This window comes from Rhineura floridana, chromosome 8, assembly GCF_030035675.1.
Source record: "Rhineura floridana isolate rRhiFlo1 chromosome 8, rRhiFlo1.hap2, whole genome shotgun sequence".
Taxonomy (NCBI): domain Eukaryota; kingdom Metazoa; phylum Chordata; class Lepidosauria; order Squamata; family Rhineuridae; genus Rhineura; species Rhineura floridana.
In genome coordinates this window covers 93,971,459-93,991,793 of record NC_084487.1, presented here as the reverse complement: position 1 = coordinate 93,991,793, position 20,335 = coordinate 93,971,459, and the positions used below count along the sequence as shown (strand labels likewise).

General features: G+C 42.2%; 1 protein-coding gene across 10 annotated transcripts in view; it reads left to right on the top strand.

The window, feature by feature from the left end:
* CADPS2 (calcium dependent secretion activator 2) overlaps positions 1 to 20,335 on the top strand; it is a 528,181-nt gene that overhangs the window by 127,284 nt on the left and 380,562 nt on the right. Inside the window, exon 1 of one of the 10 annotated variants that reach the window (XM_061640138.1) lies at positions 10,277 to 10,342. The exons of 8 other annotated variants lie outside the window; for them this stretch is intronic. In XM_061640138.1, coding sequence (XP_061496122.1) covers positions 10,277 to 10,342 — 66 coding nt within the window. Of the gene's footprint in view, positions 1 to 10,276; positions 10,343 to 10,411; positions 10,481 to 20,335 lie in introns of those variants that run through there. One more of the 10 variants, XM_061640141.1, reaches the window with a different exon arrangement.

Here is a 20,335-nt window from a genome sequence, read left to right as displayed (position 1 = left end):
GATCCTACATTCTGGTTTGCCCTTAGCTCCTGACTCTTCACATTGCTGCCCATGGCCCAGCTCTGACACATTTGAGCTAGCATGTAACATGATGCTGCTTTTCCCACCCAATGGAATTCACCCCACTTTTTTAAAAAAAGTAATAATAGTTCCTTGCATACTTGGATTGAAATTTATCTGAGCCTTTTTTCCATGAGCAACTATATGCCAGATCTTTAAGGAGCTGTAACCTGTCAAATCTTAAACTAATATTTTTGTAAACCAAGCAAGGAACTACACTGAGTAGAAAACCGACAAAAAGGGTCAGCGTGTCTATGGCTGAAATCCGTTAAAAAATGAGTAGTGAAGTGTTAAATTTATATAACCTAGAAACATCAGTGTTCATGAGTGGTTTATAGATTCCAATGGAGAACAAATTTATGTCTTTAGAGTGGCCTATTCTGGTGACTGAGGAACTCTTGACAGTAATAGTGTTTGATATTGGGGGGAATGGAAGGAGAGAAGTGGGTAGGAGTGCTTTGCTCAATTTACGTTTTCCACTACGGTGCTTCACTAAAAGGGCAAACTGGGAAATCAGGATTTTTACAAGCTTGTATTCTCTAAAGAAATAGTTGTAATGCTGTCTGAACAATTGTTCTTATCTCGTGTTCCCTTTTGAAGGCTGTATTACGACCTTACTGAGCAGGAAAGAGACTGCTTAACAGCTAAAGTAGTCTGAAGTTTTGCTGTAGATTTTTTCTTTTGTCCCTTTTGTTTCAAGACATGCTTTAAATAAAACATAATGGCTGGAGAAATTAATTACTTGCTCTACTTGTATTGGAAATATTATGGCTAGAACACTTCTATTTAGTTAGCAATAACTGCCTCATTAAGGAATTGGTTCCACTGTCTGATTTGCCCTTGCTACTTGAAACTTTCCTCTAATTTCCCAGTTTATTTTTTTCTTTTAGCAAGCGCAAGTTCATTGTCTAGTCATTGCTTTTCAATGCAAATAGGCTCTTTCTTTTGCTTTATTACCCTATGAGGAATTTTGTTATCATGCGCCTACTAAATAATCATTATTTTTGCCTAAATTAAGTAACTTTCCTACTGTCTTTCTCTATGCTTCAACTGGTGGTCTTGTGTTTGTTCTTTCCTCATCTTTTCTCTGTCCCAAGGGTTAAATGGGCCAGGGGGTGGGGGGAAGTGTAGTAAACAATTAGGGCACAGTGTCCATTTCTTCATCACAATGTGGTTGAGGAACCTTAAGATAAGCATCATGGGTGGGATGCAAAGGTTGGACGAGTGGAAGGCCAACCAACCTGTCTCCTTTCCCTGCACCTGCTGAAAAGCCTTTCCAGGGGTCAAAGGGCTCTCTGAAACACCAGAAGGTACAGAGAGATGGGGAATCATCCAAAATGGGGCAGAGGAACGTTTATTGGGTTTATATAATAGAATGAAAAAAGCCACTGAGAAAGAGAGGCCATTTCCCCAAAGTGGAGTATTGGCAACTAGACAGTAGTTGGCAAAAACTGTTTTTTTCCATATGTCTGAATCGGTTGTGTTCCTTTGATACTAAACAGGATGGCTGCTGCAGCAATAGATAATCAAATGGGAGAAACCTGTCACCATTAGGGGTGCCAAGACACTGATAGTTGCGGTTGCTGTGCTGTAAATATACAGAGAGGAAGTGGTCCAAGGCAAAGAAAAAGGTCAAAAGTGTGATGTTTTTGTAGAGGGTCTTGTTGCGGATATCAGTAGCACAGTAGTAGTGGATCAGAGATGAGAGGAAGGTTCAGGTGCCAAAGGTCCAAGCGTTGTGCCTCTTCATCAGCCTGTCCACATGCAACCCCACCCATCAATGGATACCCAGCCCTACATTGCCTTCTTCAAAACACATTCTTCTTCCAAGTTATTTACATCTGGTGATACAGAATGCTGATGCTGCACTTGCACTTGCAGATCTATTAGTAAATACTATCTTGGGTTTCAATCATGAAAAGAAAGGTGGAGCAGAAATGTAATAAATAAATCTTGGTAGAACAAAGAAAAAAAACTATTCATTGTAAAGTACTCTAAAAGCTTAACTAGGAAACTCTGGATGGGGTTTTTGTGTGTGTGTGTGTGTATGTGTGTGTGTGTGTGAGAGAGAGAGAGGCTGTTCAATTTTAAACCACTTTTGATTCCATGAGCTTTCCAAGCAGATGTGTGTGTTGTTTAATCACAAGCAGCAGGAAAAGGTTTTAACCCTTCCCTCTTCTGTTGCTTCATCTCTCCCAAGTTGGAAGGGGGAAGGGGGGCTTTGCATTCTTTTATTGATCTATAATAAATAAAGGCCGCTGGAGTTGCACACTTTTGCTAGTCACCAGTAGCATGAGCTATACACCTCTTGTGGCACTGAGTTTGGGCAGGTGAGGAATTTGGTGGAGGGAGAGGTAGGCATTCTGAGGCATTTTTGGCTAAGGACGCCCCTCAGGAATCTTGCAGGACTCTGGTCTGAAGATAACTGGCGGGTGCCCCTGTGGATTGTCATGCGCATTGGGGTGAACGCGTGTACAGCGGGGCCAGGATGCGCATGGCAGACCGCTCACAAGGATCACTGGGCAGGGAGGGAGTCTTGGCCCATGTCCTTGCATCAGAGCCCACAGCTATCAGCTGTGGGACATGCCCAGGAGAATGGGGGGATTCCATCCCCACCAGAATAGTACAATTCCTCACCTGCCCGTGGGTTATAAGCAGTTATTAGTTACGATTGGATATGTTTGAATTTGGATTCAGATTACATTGTATTTAATAAATATAACATTCAAACCAATGCCACGTCTCACGAGTCTTCTTTGGCGGATGTGGGGGCAAAAGGTTTTAAGCCTTCCCTTCTCTGTTGCTTCATCTCTCCCAAGTTGGAAGGGGGCAAGGGGGGCTTTGCATTCTTTTATTGATTTATAATAAATAAAGGCCGCTGGAGTTGCACACTTTTGCTAGTCACCAGTAGTTTCACTCAATAAAAGTGATGCTTCTGTCTCAGACTTGCTGAAAGGCTGCTCTTAAACCAGACAGGTGTGCATAGGAAAGTGCAACCGTATTCATGTGTAAGTAATGAGAATTAACATGTGGAGTAGATAAAGTAGGAGAATAGTGCAGGGAGCAGTAAGGAAACTTAATTTTACAAGTGGAAAAACTTGGTTTCATTCCATTTATCCATTATATAGAGTGCTTTTATATTGTACTATATTTTGATTTTATTTTATCCTGTATGCATTTTGAGTACAATTCTGAATGCAATTACAATGCTTCTTTTTCATGGACTTGGTTTAGAATTCTATGACTTCTAGTTATTTCATCCAGTTGCATTTTTTATTACAAGCCCAGAATATAGAAGTTAATGTAGAAAGCAAAAAAATGATTGAAATTGGGTCACAGTACCCTAAAGACATCTTTGCATGAAGTAGATATTTTAATGTGCTTATTATTTTTTATTGCTTTAACTGTTTGTTTTAAAAACTGTTACCAGGAGCTATCATCGCTAACATTTTTTGCTAAATACTTTTTTGTGCTTTTTTGTTTTATTGGTTTGTTTTGAAAACTGTTAGGAGCAACTGTTAGGATCAGCCACTCATTATTACATAATAGTTAAAGTTCCAGGAACCTTCTGATTTTTTTTATTTTTTAAGCAACTGATTCAAAACATAATATAATTGTTACATTAACTTCTGAAAGCATTTATTTGGGTTTCCTTGTATGCAGTTATAAGTTATAGCCAGCTCTGTGAATATTCCTGAATTTATTAGAGCATCAGATTGAAGCAATTTTACCCAATTGTGCTTAATACAGTTACAGGCTTATAGGACTTACCTGTTCTTTAAATGTGTTGGTATCTGGGCTGAAAACTGTTCTTGATAGGTAAAGGATCAACATGAATTTTAATCTCCTGATATAAACATTTCATGAATGTGTGTATTGCGAGAGGTAAAAGCTTATCACCAAAGATTGTTGTCCTTAACATTTCCATCTTGCCTGTCCCCCAAGGACTTTGTATTCACATTCTGCTTGTGGGCTTTCCATGGGCATCTGGCTGATCACTATGAGAACAGAATGCTGGACTAGATGGGCCTTTTGCCTGATACATCAGGGTTGCTCTTGTATTCTTTTGTTCTTGAGGGTGGTTTTTCCCCCTATCTTCACAACAACACTATAAAGCAAGTTCTTTGTTGAGAAAGTTACTGGCCGTAGACCACCCAGTGAACTTGATAGCTGAGCAGGGATTTGAAGAACCTGTGTCACCCCGGTCCAAGTGGAGCACAAACAACATTAAAACAAATCCACCAATGTTGGTTGCAGTCATTTTAATTTGGCTGCTGTGAAAACAAAAACAAGAAGAGAAGATCTCTCAGGCCTTTCCTTCTGCCACTTAGTTAGTTGGCAGTGAAGATGAGGCCCTGAGGGGGAAAGGGCAAGTGAATTTGTAGCAGTAACAGCGGGGAACGAGTACGCCCTCTCAAGGAGGGAGTCCACTGAGAGCATCTTGCTCAGTGGCTCCTCACATGTAGCAGCAGAACAATTAGTCCCAAATCTTTTTGGAGCGGTGGGCATGCTTCACATTTTAAGAGTGTGCTGGAAGCACCAATCACAAAATGGCTGCTATGGGGCATGGCATAACAGAAAATTAGAGTACAGTCATTGCTGAGTCTCCCTCCCAATCCCACCTCTAAAGGCAACCTCGTGATTTCCATGGGAATTCAGCTGTGTCCTGATTGTGGAGTAGGGTTGCCAGGTCGGAACCATCCAAAAACCTGAGAAAATGGGGGCGGGCCCTGGTGACGTCACGGGGCGGGCCCTGGTGACGTCACGGGGCGGGCCCTGGTGACGTCACGGGGCGGGCCCTGGTGACGTCACGGGGCGGGCCCTGGTGACGTCACGGGGCGGGCCCTGGTGACGTCATTAAACATGATACATTGTATCAACCACAGTTGCTTGGAGCATACCATTCAAAAAAAAATTCTCTGGAGATTAAAATAGAAATCTTACCTAAAATAGGGTGTTCCTAGGTCCATCTGAAGTGACAAGGTCATTCTTTCTCACAAGCTTAGGGTGATGCAAAATGGAAATGGACAGCCTTCAAGTTGATCCCAGATAGGGTCTTCATGGTAAGCAGTATTCAGACAGAGGTGGTTTACTATTGCCTTCCTCTGAGTCTGACAGGCAGTGACTGGCCCAAGGTCACCCAGTGAGCTTCATGGCTGTGTGGGGATTCAAACCCTGGTCTGCCAGGTCACAGTTCAACGCCTTTAGGGAACATTTAATCTAGCTTACTTGCTTCTGGCAAGAAGGGTTTACGTGCCCTTAGGCCAGGCCATTATTGGAAGAAATGAGCTTAGTGTTGCAGAGATGTTAGATGGGAGCACAGATGGATGCCCCTGAAGGCAGCAACTGTAAACATGCTTATTAAGGAACTAAGCCCCATAGAACTCAATAGGACTTCCTTCTGAGTAGATGTGGTTGCAGCCATGTTAAACAAATTAAACCAGAACTATCACTAGAAGCTAAAATGATGAAACTGAGGTTATCATACTTTGGACACATAATGAGAAGACATGATTCACTAGAAAAGATAATGCTTGGAAAAACAGAAGGGAGTAGAAAAAGAGGAAGGCCAAACAAGAGATGGATTGATTCCATCAAGGAAGCCACAGACCTGAACTTACAAGATCTGAACAGGGTGGTTCATGACAGATGCTCTTGGAGGTCACTGATTCATAGGGTTGCCATAAGTCATAGTGGACTTGGAGGCACATAACAACAACAGGGTTCAATCCTAAATACATATAGTAGGTTGTATATGCCCCGCCCTGTGGAAACAGTGGGACTTATGAGTAAACATTCATAGGATTGTGCTGTTAAGTATTGAAGTTACAGCTATTTTTGTTAACCTTTTAAACCTCAATCAGCCTTTTTACTTTGAGCTTTTCATTGCATAAATTATTCTAGACATTAACATTTCATAATGAAGTTTTGCTTTGCATATAGCTTACAGATTTCTGGTTAGTCATGCAATCATTCCAGAGTCTTTTAGATATTGAATAAATCTGTTGCTGTGTCTTAATAAGGCAGTACATACAGAATTAATTCTGCTGCAATCAGCAAGGAGCTGGGTTGCACTCATGGTGCGACCACATTCAGTGAAATCAGTGATAATTTAGGTTGCTGTCCTATGCATATTTAGGACTGGGAATAAATATTGTTAGTGGGTTAGACTTCCGGGTAAACATACATGGAATCAAACTGTTAATTTAATAAAAAAGAAAGCAAAGCTAGTTTAAGGGCAGTTGTACTGGCTGTTACAGATGCCATATTAAATACCACAGGGACTTTCAAAATTGCCCAGAAGGGCAAATTCCAGCAGACATAGTTTCTCACAACATTACAACCTTCCAGAAATTGTAAACTACTGTTAATTAAAAGGCATATAGGAAGTTGCTTTGCATTAAGCCAGGCCATTGGTCCAACTAGCTGAGTATTGTTTTGCAGGATTTCAGACTGGGGTCTTTCCCAGCCTGACTTGGAGATGCCAGGGCTTGCACCCAGAACGTTTCCTGTTCAAAGCATGTGGTATACCACTGAGCCCTTCCTTCAGGAATTTGCTTTTTTAAATCTGGTAGTGTTATAATGCAGGGTGGGGAAACCTATGGCACCCAGATGTTGGACTACAACTCCATTCATTCCTGACCATTGGCTATGCTTGCTGGGACTGACAGGAGTTAGAGCAGCCTTTCCCAACCAGTGTGCCTCCAGATGTTGTTGGACCACAACTCCCATCAGCCTCAGACAGCATTGCCAATGGTCAGGAAAGGTGGGGATTGTGGTCCAACAACATTTGGAGGCACACTGGTTGGGAAAGGCTGAGTTAAGAGTCTAACAACATCTGGAGGGCCATGGTTTCCCCAGACCTGCTGTAGTGACTGGTGGATCTTGAACTGTAGTGTATGTGGCAACTGGATATTTGCAGGATCAGAGCCCTCTGATAATCAGTTTATTGACCCAATGGGAGTTTCCACCCACAGCTCCCATCATGTATCAGCTGACAATTTTAATCAGGTGTGTGGAACCTTTGGCCCACCAGATGTTGCTGAACTACAACTCCCATCATCCCCAGCAAGCATTGTTAATAGCTAGGTAGGGATTATGAGAGTTGTAGTTCAACAACAACTAAAGGGCCACAGGTTCCCCACAGCTGCTTTTAACTAACTAGAGTCATTTATTGATGAGCCAGAAGACAACATGATTCAGATTATGTTGCATTGTGACTGAGCTGGGACACAATGGATCATCTGTAACCATTAGAAACAACAAGCTGACATGACAGCCCTTAACATGACTATATCTTCACTAAACTAACATTACAAAGTTCCCAACAGTTTGTAAGCTGCAGTCATAAACTGTAAAATAGCTGAAACTATGTCAACATCTATGTTCAGCAGGCACTTTGAGATAAAATAATTACAGTTGAACCTTCTATATTGTGCAGTAATTTTCAAGCAGTTTCTTTATTTACAAGCTAAAGGAAACATCAGTTCAATACTATGTCGCTCTACAGGTTTGAGTAATACTATACACACACTTCATCCCTGATAATTTCCAACAACTCTTCAGCTTGTGTTTACACATCCTTAGATTTCTGGCAAGCAATCACTTTGTAACCAGCTAGCTTATTTTATGCACAAGTTTAAAAATGTGGTTTCAAGAAACGAGCAGTCAGACTCAGTTCAGTTATTATTTCTTCATGTTCTGTTCTGTGCCTCTTGCAGCCCAGTCCCACATACATTTACTTGGAAGTAAGTGCTGAGTTTAATAGTAATTAAGCTTGTGTGTGCACAGAATTTCAGCCTAAGGGCAGAAGGGACTACATATTATTTTAGCAAATGCAGGTTCCCAAACCTGTGGTAGCCAAAATAATGTAAAGTGAAAGCAGGGGAGAACTGGCATGTTATTTTACTTTATCTGGAATATTGCTTTAACTGTTTGTTTTAAAAACTGTTACCAGGAGCTATCATCGCTAACATTTTTTGCTAAATACTTTTTTGTGCTTTTTTGTTTTATTGGTTTGTTTTGAAAACTGTTAGGAGCAACTGTTAGGATCAGCCACTCATTATTACATAATAGTTAAAGTTCCAGGAACCTTCTGATTTTTTTTATTTTTTAAGCAACTGATTCAAAACATAATATAATTGTTACATTAACTTCTGAAAGCATTTATTTGGGTTTCCTTGTATGCAGTTATAAGTTATAGCCAGCTCTGTGAATATTCCTGAATTTATTAGAGCATCAGATTGAAGCAATTTTACCCAATTGTGCTTAATACAGTTACAGGCTTATAGGACTTACCTGTTCTTTAAATGTGTTGGTATCTGGGCTGAAAACTGTTCTTGATAGGTAAAGGATCAACATGAATTTTAATCTCCTGATATAAACATTTCATGAATGTGTGTATTGCGAGAGGTAAAAGCTTATCACCAAAGATTGTTGTCCTTAACATTTCCGACGAGGCCTTCTTGCTCCAGGGGCGGCGGCTACACTTTGCTCACTTCCTGTCTCTCTAGTAGTCCCTCCCTCAATGACAAAGGGCGGGAAGGCGGCCAGTCAATCACGCATGCATGTCAATCATGCATGCGTGCCTGAGGGAGACACTGAAAAGCCGGAGATCAACGGCTTCAAACAAACTATGGCCGGAGGCCGGAGACGGCCCCTTTTTGCCGAAAACTCCGGCAGAAAACCGGAGACCTGGCAACCCTATTGTGGAGATACAGCCATCAAAAGCACAACAACCCTGTTTCCCCAATTTCAGTCCTCAATGAAAGCCTAGGCTGCCATTCTGTACCTGCTTACCTAGAAGTAAGCTCCATGAAACACAAAGAGACTTACTTGTTAAGTAGGCATGTATATTATTGTATTGTGAATTTAACTATACAGTAAAGTCTTAATAAGTGCCTGGACATCAGCTGCTGAACAGCAGGACTCACACCTAAGTCTCTTTGTAAAGTTTTCATGTTTTGCAATTGTCATTTGGGGAGGGGATTCTTTAACAACCACCCACACTCATTGTGCAGTAGTATTTAGAGAAAATAATTTCTAGAGAGTACCTGATCTCAGATGAACCCACCGCAGGAAAAATGTGTCCTGGTTCCTAGGAAAAGAAGAAAGGCCACGTTACAGACTCCTAGGACTACTAGAAAATAAGCCAGAAGCAGGAAAAGTGGACAAAAAGGAGGGGAAAATAACAACTCTCTAGGACTCCAGGGATTTGTACCCCCACAAAGCTATAATTCCAGAGTGGTTTAACAATCATTTCCTCTTCCCAGGGAATTCTGGGTATTGTAGTTCTGTGAGAGGAATGGCAGTCCCCTAAAAATTATCAGTATTGTACCTTTGCATACTACACTTACCAAGATTATTTTGGGGAAGCCAGGACTGTATAAAGTGGTATAATGAATGGTGTGAATTGTCACTAATCCAAGGTTAGAAGCTGCCTATGTAATGATACTGTGAGTTGTGCTGCACAGTACTTTGGTTCCAGATGTAAGTACAGATAGCACCAGGTTTTGTGGGAGGCTTTTCTGGTATGAAACAGGAACTGTATAAAGTAGGGTAGCCAATGTGGTGTCCTCCAGATGTTGTTGGACCAACTAAAGTTGCACCTCTTTACCCGGCCTTTAGCACTTGGGATGTAAGTTTTCAAGTTTTCAGGACCCACCCTATTCTTGTGAATGTAATGTGTTTCAGCTGTTTTTATTACTGTATTTAAATTTCTGTAACCCTCCTTGGGACCTACTGATGAAGGGCAGGCAATAACAATAACAACATGGCCAGAGATGATAGTGGCTGTAGTCTAGCAACATCAGGGTTGCCAAGAGAAGAATTATATATTAATTTAAATAATTTATTAATGGCTTATCTGTGCACCACTAACTTGTGAGCCTGCACTGCATGTGCACACAGCTGCTTCTGCCTCCCCTTCCTTCCTTCCAGCTGGCACAGTCAGTTCCTGCCCCACAGAGAGCTGAGGAGCACAGAATTGAGTGAGTGCATCAAGAGAAGGGGCCAGCTGGGCTCATTTAAGCTCCAGCACCTCTTCCTCCTCCTCTCTTTTGTCAGTGGTAGTGAGGGAAGATCGATCAAGCTGATTGGCTCTGGTTGTAGAGACAGAGGGATCCCGGGAGGGGTGTTGCCGGCAAAAAAGTAATGGGAAGGAGTCCCGGAGCATCACACCTAGGCACTTATTAAAAATTCACTGTATAGTTAATTTATGGTACAATATACACATGCCTACTCAGAAGAAAGTATCTTCATATTTAGTGGAGTGTACTCACAGGTAAATCAAATTGCAGTAATCAGACTAGACTAAGATTCTGTTGAAGATGTCTGTAATACAAGGACTTAGGCTGCAGTCCTTACCAGCTCTGCTCAGAAGTAAGTCCTATAGAATTCAATGGAGCAACAGCCATATGAGGTAGGTTAGGCTGAGTGTTAGTGCGTGACCCAAGGCAGTAAGTGAGCAAAGAAATTGATGGGTAAAGTAAGTTTTAAAAATGTGAAATTGCACATGCTCAGTGTATTTTTGTTGCTGTTTATCAAGGTTTTGATTGTATTTTTATACAATTGTATATGTTCATTTTAAATATTTAAAAATTTTTTAAAATATGTTAAGTTGCCCAAATTTTGTTGTTCTTACTCTTGAGTACTTTGCATGGTTTAGGGTTGTCATTGGGGGAGAGCAGGGCTCTTGTGCTTTTAACAGCTGAGTGAGAGGCAGAAATTAAATTCAGCTTTTTTTTAGTATGGAAATACAATTATGGGGAAAGCATCACCTGCTGACATTCCCCAGTGGTTCCTGGAGGGTATTCTACAGCTTGGGATGGTGCCTCCCCCCTAGTGTGGTAGGCAGGGTCCAATCTTCAGGGGCCATCCCATTCTCCAGACCTGTCCTGCCTACTGCTATGGACAGTAGCTGTGCTCCCTAAGAGGCAGCCATCTTCTATCTCCAGATTCTTTTAAAAACCTCACCTTTTTTCAGTGCTTCTCAGTCTCTTTCTCTCTTGCTGTTTCCTTTCTTTCCAGTGTTCTTTCCCTTCCCTCCCCCCCCCCCTCCGGTCATGCCAGCACCAGGCAGGGCACGGCAACACATAGAGGGCCATTAGGCCTATGACGAGGGAGCAGATGCAGTTCTTCCATTGTGTTCCTGTGATCCTCAGGGTAAAGATATGGGATCTGTAGAATAATTAAGAAATGAAAGGTGCCAGATGAATTGTATGCAACTTTTTAAAAATCCTATTCCTTCTCAGGACTGGCCATCTCATTAGGCAAAGTGAGGCAGTCGCCTCAGTCAGCAAATTTTGAGAGGTAGAGAGTAGACGTTACTGTGTGAGCCAAACAGCCTGACCTGTGTCAGGTGACTTTTGGCCTTCCAGATGTTGCTGAACTACAATTTCCATCATCCCTGACCATTGGACAGGCTTGCTAAGGCTGATTGGAGTTGTAGTTCAGCAACATCTGGAGGGCCAAGTTCCCAAATACTTCCAAGCTACACAGGAAGTGGATTGGACTGTGAAAGACCAACCCAAATGGTGTCTGCATTTTGACAAATTTGTAGGGCAGTGCAATATCTCAGAGAGGAGGTCAGGTCTCCTGCTTCCCTGGTGCATTCACTATAGCTGCCCAATTTTCTTGCTTTTTAAAGTTTGATAGAAATATCTGTGGGCTACTAGAAGCTAAAATGATGAAACTGAGGTTATCATACTTTGGACACATAATGAGAAGACATGATTCATTAGAAAAGATAATAATGCTTGGAAAAACAGAAGGAAGTAGAAAAAGAGGAAGGCCAAACAAGAGATGGATTGATTCCATAAAGGAAGCCACAGACCTGAACTTAAAAGTTCTGAACAGGGTGGTTCATGACAGATGCTCTTGGAGGTCGCTGATTCATAGGGTCGCCATAAGTCGTCGTCGACTTGGAGGCACATAACAACAATAGGTACATTCTTAAACCTCAAGGTTTTTTTGCCTGTTAGTGAATATGCTATATAATTCAGTTAATTTGGTTCCCCGCACCCAACTTAGTTGATGACTTTCTACAAGAGTCCTTTACTAAGTAGAGATCTCTTTGATTGTATGCATGAAATAAGTGACCATTTTCTCCCAATAGCCCTCATGGAAACTGCTGTTGGGAGAGTTTGAAAAAATAAGTTGTATCTTGGGTAGCAGCAGCACCTTAAATGTGCTGTTACAGCCTAAAATAAATAAAGTCCCCTTCTTCCATTTCCATAAGTCTTTGCGACATTGGTTGAACATGGGATGTGCATTTAGCTACAGCAATGTTTCAAGTTGTTAGGGATAATTACTCCAATAATTAAAATGCTAAAGATATATTTCTAACCCCAAAGTAAGCTTTTTTTTGCCTGTCTATGGTATCCCTGGGGCAGTGTTGATACACATCATGCACAACTTAAAAAAAAATAGTTCTAAGACCCTTGCTTTCCCATAGATTCTATTTCTCTCCTTAGTTCCTGTTAGTGGATCCTGTGTAAGTTTATTATTGTTATTTATTTCTTACATTTATAACCCACCTTGCCTGCAAGAAGCTCCAGGTGGCGTACATGGTTCTCCCCTCTGCATTTGATCCTCCCAACAACCCTGTGAAGTAGGTTAGGCTGAGAGACAGTGATAGGAATCATCTGTGGATAAACCAAGTTGCTGTCCCCTGCACACAAACAGTGGTAGGAGATTGCTTTGTGGGCTCACAAAGTTCCAGCTGCCACAGCTAGCAATAGGATCCCTACGAACATGTATGCCTCTTGATCTCATTCTGTCTTGAATACCAATTTCTCTGCCTGGAGGCTGGCACAAATTCAAATCCTCTTACAAGTTGATCTTTTAAAGTTGGTTTATTGAATTAAGGGGGCTGATCAGTGCTGAAAGTCTAGTATAATATGTGGCTGGGAGAGGACTTGCCAAATCTGCTTGCTTGTATGAATTTAGAGGACTGCATGCATGACTTTGCAGAATAGCACATTATAGATTTGCTAATACCCATGTAAATAATCAACATTTCATTAATCTACTAATTAGCTGTTGCATGTGTTGAAAATGAACAGTTTATTAGAGCAGTTGCATATTGCAGACTGAAATATCAACTACATTCAAAATTATACCTCTGAGAATACATCTTAATGGGCTACCAAGTGGCCCATTAGTGTAACATTGTTGTTTTTCTATAACCTATGCCAGATGAATTAAGCATAATTTGTTTCTGTACTGCATAAATTTACCTTATTTTGCAGAGTGTTATGATCTCCTTTCTTTTGATAGCAATAATAAAATAAAGTGTTGCCTACTGAAATATAGCATCAGGGTTCATTCTGGTGGCGTTTTTTTGGGCAGGTTCCTGGAATGCCTGTATAGCATTCTATGTACATCATAGTGAGCTTGGATGTGAGCTATTGCTCATATATTCTGGCAGATAAGTTTTAGCTATGAAAGATGTTCCTAATCTATTATATGCAAATGCAATGATTGTTACCTCTTATGGCATTTTTAAGAGAACTCAGTAGAGATGTTTATAGTAGTCTCCTATGAATGAGGCATACAGCACAAATTATTGCTGTTGATGATGCTCTAGTTTAGTCTTTTATAAAGTGAAGGGAACAGAAAGAACCTGGATGTAGGGAACGAGGAAACATGGGGCTTATTTGCACATTCTTCTAGCTGGAAATGTGACATTCATTATGTTAGCACATAACACTAAGCCATGGTTTGTTTTAACCATGGTTTTATTTGACAAACTATGAGTCATCTCACAGATGAACACATAAGCCATGATTTCTTTCTCTAAAACTTGGATTATTTTTTCCCCAGGCCCTTGTATCTTGGTGAGCTGCTGGGTTCAGATGACCAAACAAGCCATGTTTAAGCAAGGGGCTGTTGGGTTTGCCTATAATGCCAAACCATAGTTAAAACAAACCATGGGTTGTAACCCAACAGAAAGCAAACCATAGTTAATCTGCTGGATGTGTTTGTATGTTCAAACATTTCATTCATTTCATTCATTTTATTAAATTTATATACTGCCCATAGCCGAAGCTCCCTGGGCGGTTCACAACAATCAGCATAAAATACAATGAAACACATATTTAAAACAGTTTTTTTTTAAAGCTTAAAATTTAAATTTAAAACATAAACATTTTTACACATACTAAAATGCCTGGGAAAAGAGGAAAGTTTTAACCTGGTGCCGAAAAGATAGTAATGTCGGTGCCAGGCGTACCTCGTCAGGAAGACTATTCCATAATTCGGGGGCCACCACTGAGAAGGCCCTCTTTCTTGTCGCCACCCTCCAAGCCTCCCTCTGAGTAGGCACCCGGAGGAGGGTCTTCGATGCTGAGCGTAGCGTATGGGTAGGTTCATATCGGGAGAGGCGTTCCATCAGGTATTGTGATCCCACGCCGTATAAGGCTTTATAGGTTAAAACCAGCACCTTGAACCGGGCCCGGAAACATAGGCAGCCAATGCAAGCGGGCCAGAATCGGTGTTATATGTTTGGACCACCTGGTCCCTGTTATCAATCTGGCCGCTGCATTTTGCATGAGCTGCAGTTTCCGAACAGTCTTCAAAGGCAGCCCCATGTAGAGCGCATTGCAGTAATCTAGTTTAGAGGTTACCAGAGCATGGACAACTGAAGCGAGGCCATCCCTATCCAGATAGGGGCGAAGTTGGGCCACCAAACAAAGTTGGTAAAAGGCACTCCGTGCCACCGAGGCTACTTGATCCTCAAGTGACAGTGAAGGTTCTAAAAGAACTGCCAAACTACGAACCTGCTCCTTCAGGGGGAGTGTAACCCCGTCCAGAACAGGTTGAACATCCACCATCCGGTCGGGAGAACCTCCCACTAACAGCATCTCAGTCTTGTCTGGATTAAGCCTCAGTTTATTAGCTCTCATCCAGTCCATTGTCGCAGCCAGGCAACGGTTCAGTACATTGACAGCCTCACCTGAAAAAGATGAAAAGGAGAAGTAGAGCTGCGTGTCATCAGCATACTGATGGCAACGCACTCCAAAACTCCTGATGACCACACCCAGGGGCTTCATGTAGATGTTAAAAAGCATGGGGGACAAAACTGACCCCTGTGGAACCCCATACTGGAGTACCCAGGGTGTCAAGCAGTGCTCCCCAAGCACTACCTTCTGGAGACGACCCGCCAAGTAGGAGTGGAACCACTGCCAAGCAGTGCCACCAACTCCCAAATCAGCGAGTCTCCCCAGAAGGATATCATGGTTGATGGTATCAAAAGCTGCTGAGAGATCAAGGAGAATCAACAGAGTCACACTCCTCCTGTCTTTCTCCCGACAAAGGTCATCATACAGGGCGACCAAGGCTGTCTCCGTACCAAAACCAGGCCTGAAACCCGATTGAAATGGATCTAGATAATCGGTTTCATCCAAGAGTGTCTGGAGCTGGCTGGCAACCACTCGTTCGAGGACCTTGCCCAGGAATGGGACATTTGCTACCGGCCTGTAATTGTTAAGATTTTCTGGGTCCAAGGACGGTTTCATCAGAAGTGGTCTTACCACCGCCTCTTTCAGGCAGCTAGGGACCACTCCCTCTTGCAATGAGGCATTTATCACTTCCCTGGCCCAGCTGGCTGTTCCATGCCTGCTAGCTTTTATTAGCCAAGAGTGGCAAGGGTCCAACTTAGAAGTGGTTGCACGCACCAATCCAAGCATCTTGTCAACGTCCTCAAGCTGTACCAACTGAAGCTCATCCAAAGAATCAGGACAAGGCCGTGCTCTGGATACCTCGTTCGATTCAACTGCTGTAACATTGGAGTCTAAGTCCCGACGGATGCAAAAGATTTTATCCTGGAAGTGCCTAGCAAATTCATTACAGCGGGCCTCAGATGATTCCACCGAGTCCCTAGGGCCAGAAGACAATACCCCACGGACAACTTTAAAGAGCTCTGCTGGACGGCAAATAGATGCTTTAATAGTGGCAGCAAAATATTGCTTTTTTGCTGCCCTTATTGCCTCTGAGTATAACTTAGTATAGGCACTTACCAGTGCATGATTGCATCCATCAGGAGTTCACCTCCATCTGCACTCCAGCCATCTCCTATACTGTTTCATCGCTCTCAGCTCTGGAGTATACCATGGAGCTGCATGAGCTCTACAAAGGAGAGGGCGCGCAGGAGCGATCGTGTCAACTGCCCGGGCCATTTCTGCATTCCACAGTTCAACCAGCGTTTTGACAGGAGCGCCAGCCCTATCAGCCGGAAAACTCCCCAGAGCCCTTTGAAAATCATCAGAAGTCATAAGTCTCTGGGGGCGGACTATCTTAATAGATCCCCCACCCTTACAGAGGGGAAGAGCCGCTGTAAGTCTAAACCTCAACAAGCGATGATCTGTCCATGACAGAGGGACTGATGTAAAACTCCCTACCATCAGATCATCATCTCCATGTCCAGTTGCGAAAACCAGATCTAGAGTATGGCCTGCTACGTGTGTTGGGCCAGTAACATATTGGGACAGCCCCATGGTTGTCATGGAAACCATGAAGTCCTGAGCCGCTCCAGATAAGGCGGCCTCGGCATGGATGTTGACATCCCCCAGCATCATCAGTCTGGGGGATCTCAGCAGTACATCCGAGACTACCTCTGTCAGCTCAGTTAGGGAGTCCGTTGGGCAGTGGGGTGGGCGGTACGCCAACAGAATCCCCAATCTGTCCCACTGACCCAACACAAGATGCAAACATTCCAGACCAGTAGTCACATGGACAGGGTGCTTGGAGAGGGGGATGGAATTCTTATAGACCACAGCAACCCCCCCTCCCCGACCTTCAGATCTACCCTGATGCTGAACCAAGTATCCCGGTGGGCACAGCTGGGAAAGGCCAACTCCTCCCTGCTCGCCCACCCAGGTCTCAGTTATACATGCCAGATCGGCAGCCTCATCCACAATTAAATCATGGATGAGGGAGATTTTATTATGTACCAATCTGGCATTTAAAAGCAGCATCCGGAGATCTGAGGGCTGGCTGATAGGGCAACCAGCAAACCTGTGGTTGTGGGGAAGACTGGAACGAGGCACAGCCGTTAGTTGTCTGGGCTGAGTTCCCCTCACCTGGCAAGTCTTCCACACAATGCCATATCTACAAACCGTAATCCATGTCTTTAGCTTTAGGGGTGAACCAGGACAGTACATATGAAGTTGTATGTGACATGTGCTATGCCTTCCCTCTCTCTTCTGGAATTTTTGGGATTTCTTCCCTTGGGGAGGAGAATTATGCAGATGTGTCTGTGCACATATAGTGTTACATCAAACATTACCTCATATGCTTATTATGGAGGTATGTACAGCCACTCTTCTATTAAACATATTTGATCCCTGACCAGACAGGATTCCCAAGGAGCCTGGTACAAAGGCTGGTGTGCAAAGTGCATGCTTCTGAAGTTTTCCAGACTCTGCTAAGCTCATTCATGCTTAAAAAGCAGTCTTCACCATCAACTACCCTGTGGTAAGGATTCCATGCAAGAAGTGAGGCAGGCCAAGTCTATTTCAGAGTCTGCTCCAGCTGGACTGTTTTCTCCTTTCCCACCTACAACATCACTTATAACCAAGTGCCCTATGGAAAATCTTTATGACTTTCATTATGTCCTGATTTTATTATATGCTGATTTTGTTTTTTTAACATGTATTTTGGTGTTCCTTCTAAGCCTCTTCAGAAGAATTTGTATCTAGTAAGGCAGGATACAAATAATTGCAATGTTTGTATCTGGGAGGAAGGGCAGGATATAAATTTAATAAATAAATAAATAATATAAACAATAAATATTCAGATCATCTGAGGGAAGAGAGCAGGACCTGCTAAACAGTGAAAGATAAAACCGAAGTAGTTTGGTTGCAGCCTAAACAATTTATTGGATACACTGAAGCCACATCCGCACCAGACATTCAAAACACTATCATACCACTTTAACACTCATGGCTTCTCCCAAAGAATTCTAGGAACTGTACTCTGTTAAGGGTGCTGAGAATTGTTAAGAGACAGAACTGCAGGGGGAGGGGAGTAATGTCTCCTCTTCAATGTCACGTTGAGCTTTGAAAGCACTTGAAAACATCTCAGGTCGATGATCAGACTATGCCTGTCCTACTTTTATAGCAGGTATCTGCAATGATAGTAGGAACTAAGGTGTTCTATGAGTGGGTGCATGGAGGAAAGCAGTTTGGAGAAACACCAAGAGAGAGCTGAAATCTAGGAATGTAGTCCTCTTGATGTCAGTTGTAAGATGTTGTGGCATTACTTTGCAGGGCTTGCTGCAGGCAAATGTTATTGTGTAATCCATTCATTTATGGGAAACAGTGCTTACTATTTCTAATGTAGTTTTGTCTTGTTAGATTTAACTCCTCCTCTAATCTTTTCTTTCACTTTTTTTATATAGTATTGGGTGGAATGAAAGACTTTGATACAGCCTATTGGCGCTTGCTGCATTTTTCTGATCTGCCCAGCATCCTCCAATTCTTTAATATAATTTTGATGTACTGAGATTTAAAATTGAGTTTGGAGGTTAACAGTGTTGATCTTGGCGCTTCCAGTGTGTGTGGTCTGCCAAGGCAAGCGGGATTTACGGATAAAGAGAAACATGGCTGCTCTATCATGTAGTGTACAGAACATATACTCCAAATGGACTGATTTATTTTGCTAGACCTTGACCAACTTTTTGGGGCTCCTTTTGTCCCATTAAAAGGGCTTTGTCACCATTCTTCAAAACAATTGGCATTTTTATATTGTGGACAGAGACTTCTGTTTGTCAGCTCACCTTTGTAACACAAATGAACTGAGGTAGCCATGTAACAAAAGAGAGACCAAGCAAGATATGCAGCTGAAAAGCAGTGCCTTAATGTTTTGCATATGGAAACCAGGCCCTAATATTTAGTGAGCCCCCAGTATTAGGAATGATGGTTACCATGCAATAAACCCATAAAGAAATCTGTAGAGAATTCAGTGTAAAAAAGCATAAAGTGATGCACTTTGGGGCAAATTTTTTTCTAATTACACACATATCCTTATAGGGATCTGAACTGGCAGTATATGACCAGGAAAGAGGTTTGGGGTTTATAGTGGATAGGTCAGTGAAGATGTTGATCCAGTATGCAGCAACTGAAAAAGATGGATTCCATGCTAGAGATCATTAGGGAAAGGACTGAAAATAAAACTGCCAGTATCATAATGCTATACTACAAATCTATGGTGCAATCACACTTGGAATGCTTGGAATAGAGTGTACAGTTGGAATGCAGTGTGCAATTCTGGTTGCCACATCTCCAAAATAATTTGAAATGTTTCAGAAATGGGCAATCAAAATGATCAAGGATCTGGAGCAGCTCCCCTAGGAGGAAAGGTTACAACATTTTTATTTTATTTTATTTATAAAAATCTTATACCCATTAATAACATAAAAATCTGTAAGCATTTACATAAAAACAACACAAACACAAACAACATCCAATACAATTTCCTAAAAACAAGATTAAAAAATGGTATATCACAAATAAAACAGAGTCATGTACAGAACAAAGTCAGAGTCCAGGAAAGCTTGGGTAAACATAAGGGGTTTTTTTTAGAGGTGTTTAAAATGTCTTTACTATCTTCATCTTACAAATTACCCAAGGGAGGATATTCTAAAGGTAGGTGCCTGTATTGCCCTGGCCGTGGGCTGCTTCAAATTTAAGTTCAGTACCAAGGAATCAATGAGTCAGATTCAAGGTTTACTCACAAAGGAGACGTTTATTGAGTAATTTAGTGAGCACACAGGCATACTCAATAAGAGTGGATTGGGCTGCAAGGTCCTGGCATAGACACTTGCAGTCTGAACACTGAACTGGGCTACATGGTTTTTATGGCAAAAATCTTGGCAAAGCACAATGGTGACGGAATACATCATTAGTCACTATCTTACATCAGATCATTGCATCTTGACAGGATACATGATTAATTTTACTATATCAACCTAAGCATCAAAGCCATTCTATGATTAATAGAGTTTATGCTACTACCTTACCATCTTTGAAGTATCACAGTCTCTTGATCTATGGTGTCAAGGCACTTGATGGATTACCCTATCTACTGAGAGGATACTGTTCTGGTGTAAACAGGTAATCTTGACCTCTGATGCCACCCTCTGCTGGGCACATGTGCTACTGTTCCTTGACATGTGCAGCTCATTAGAGCTATCTGGATCAGCTTCAAGGCTACTATCCTTAAGGGTATGTCAAACGGTCCTTCCCCAGCCAATTAGCCTCCTAGATAAGACACA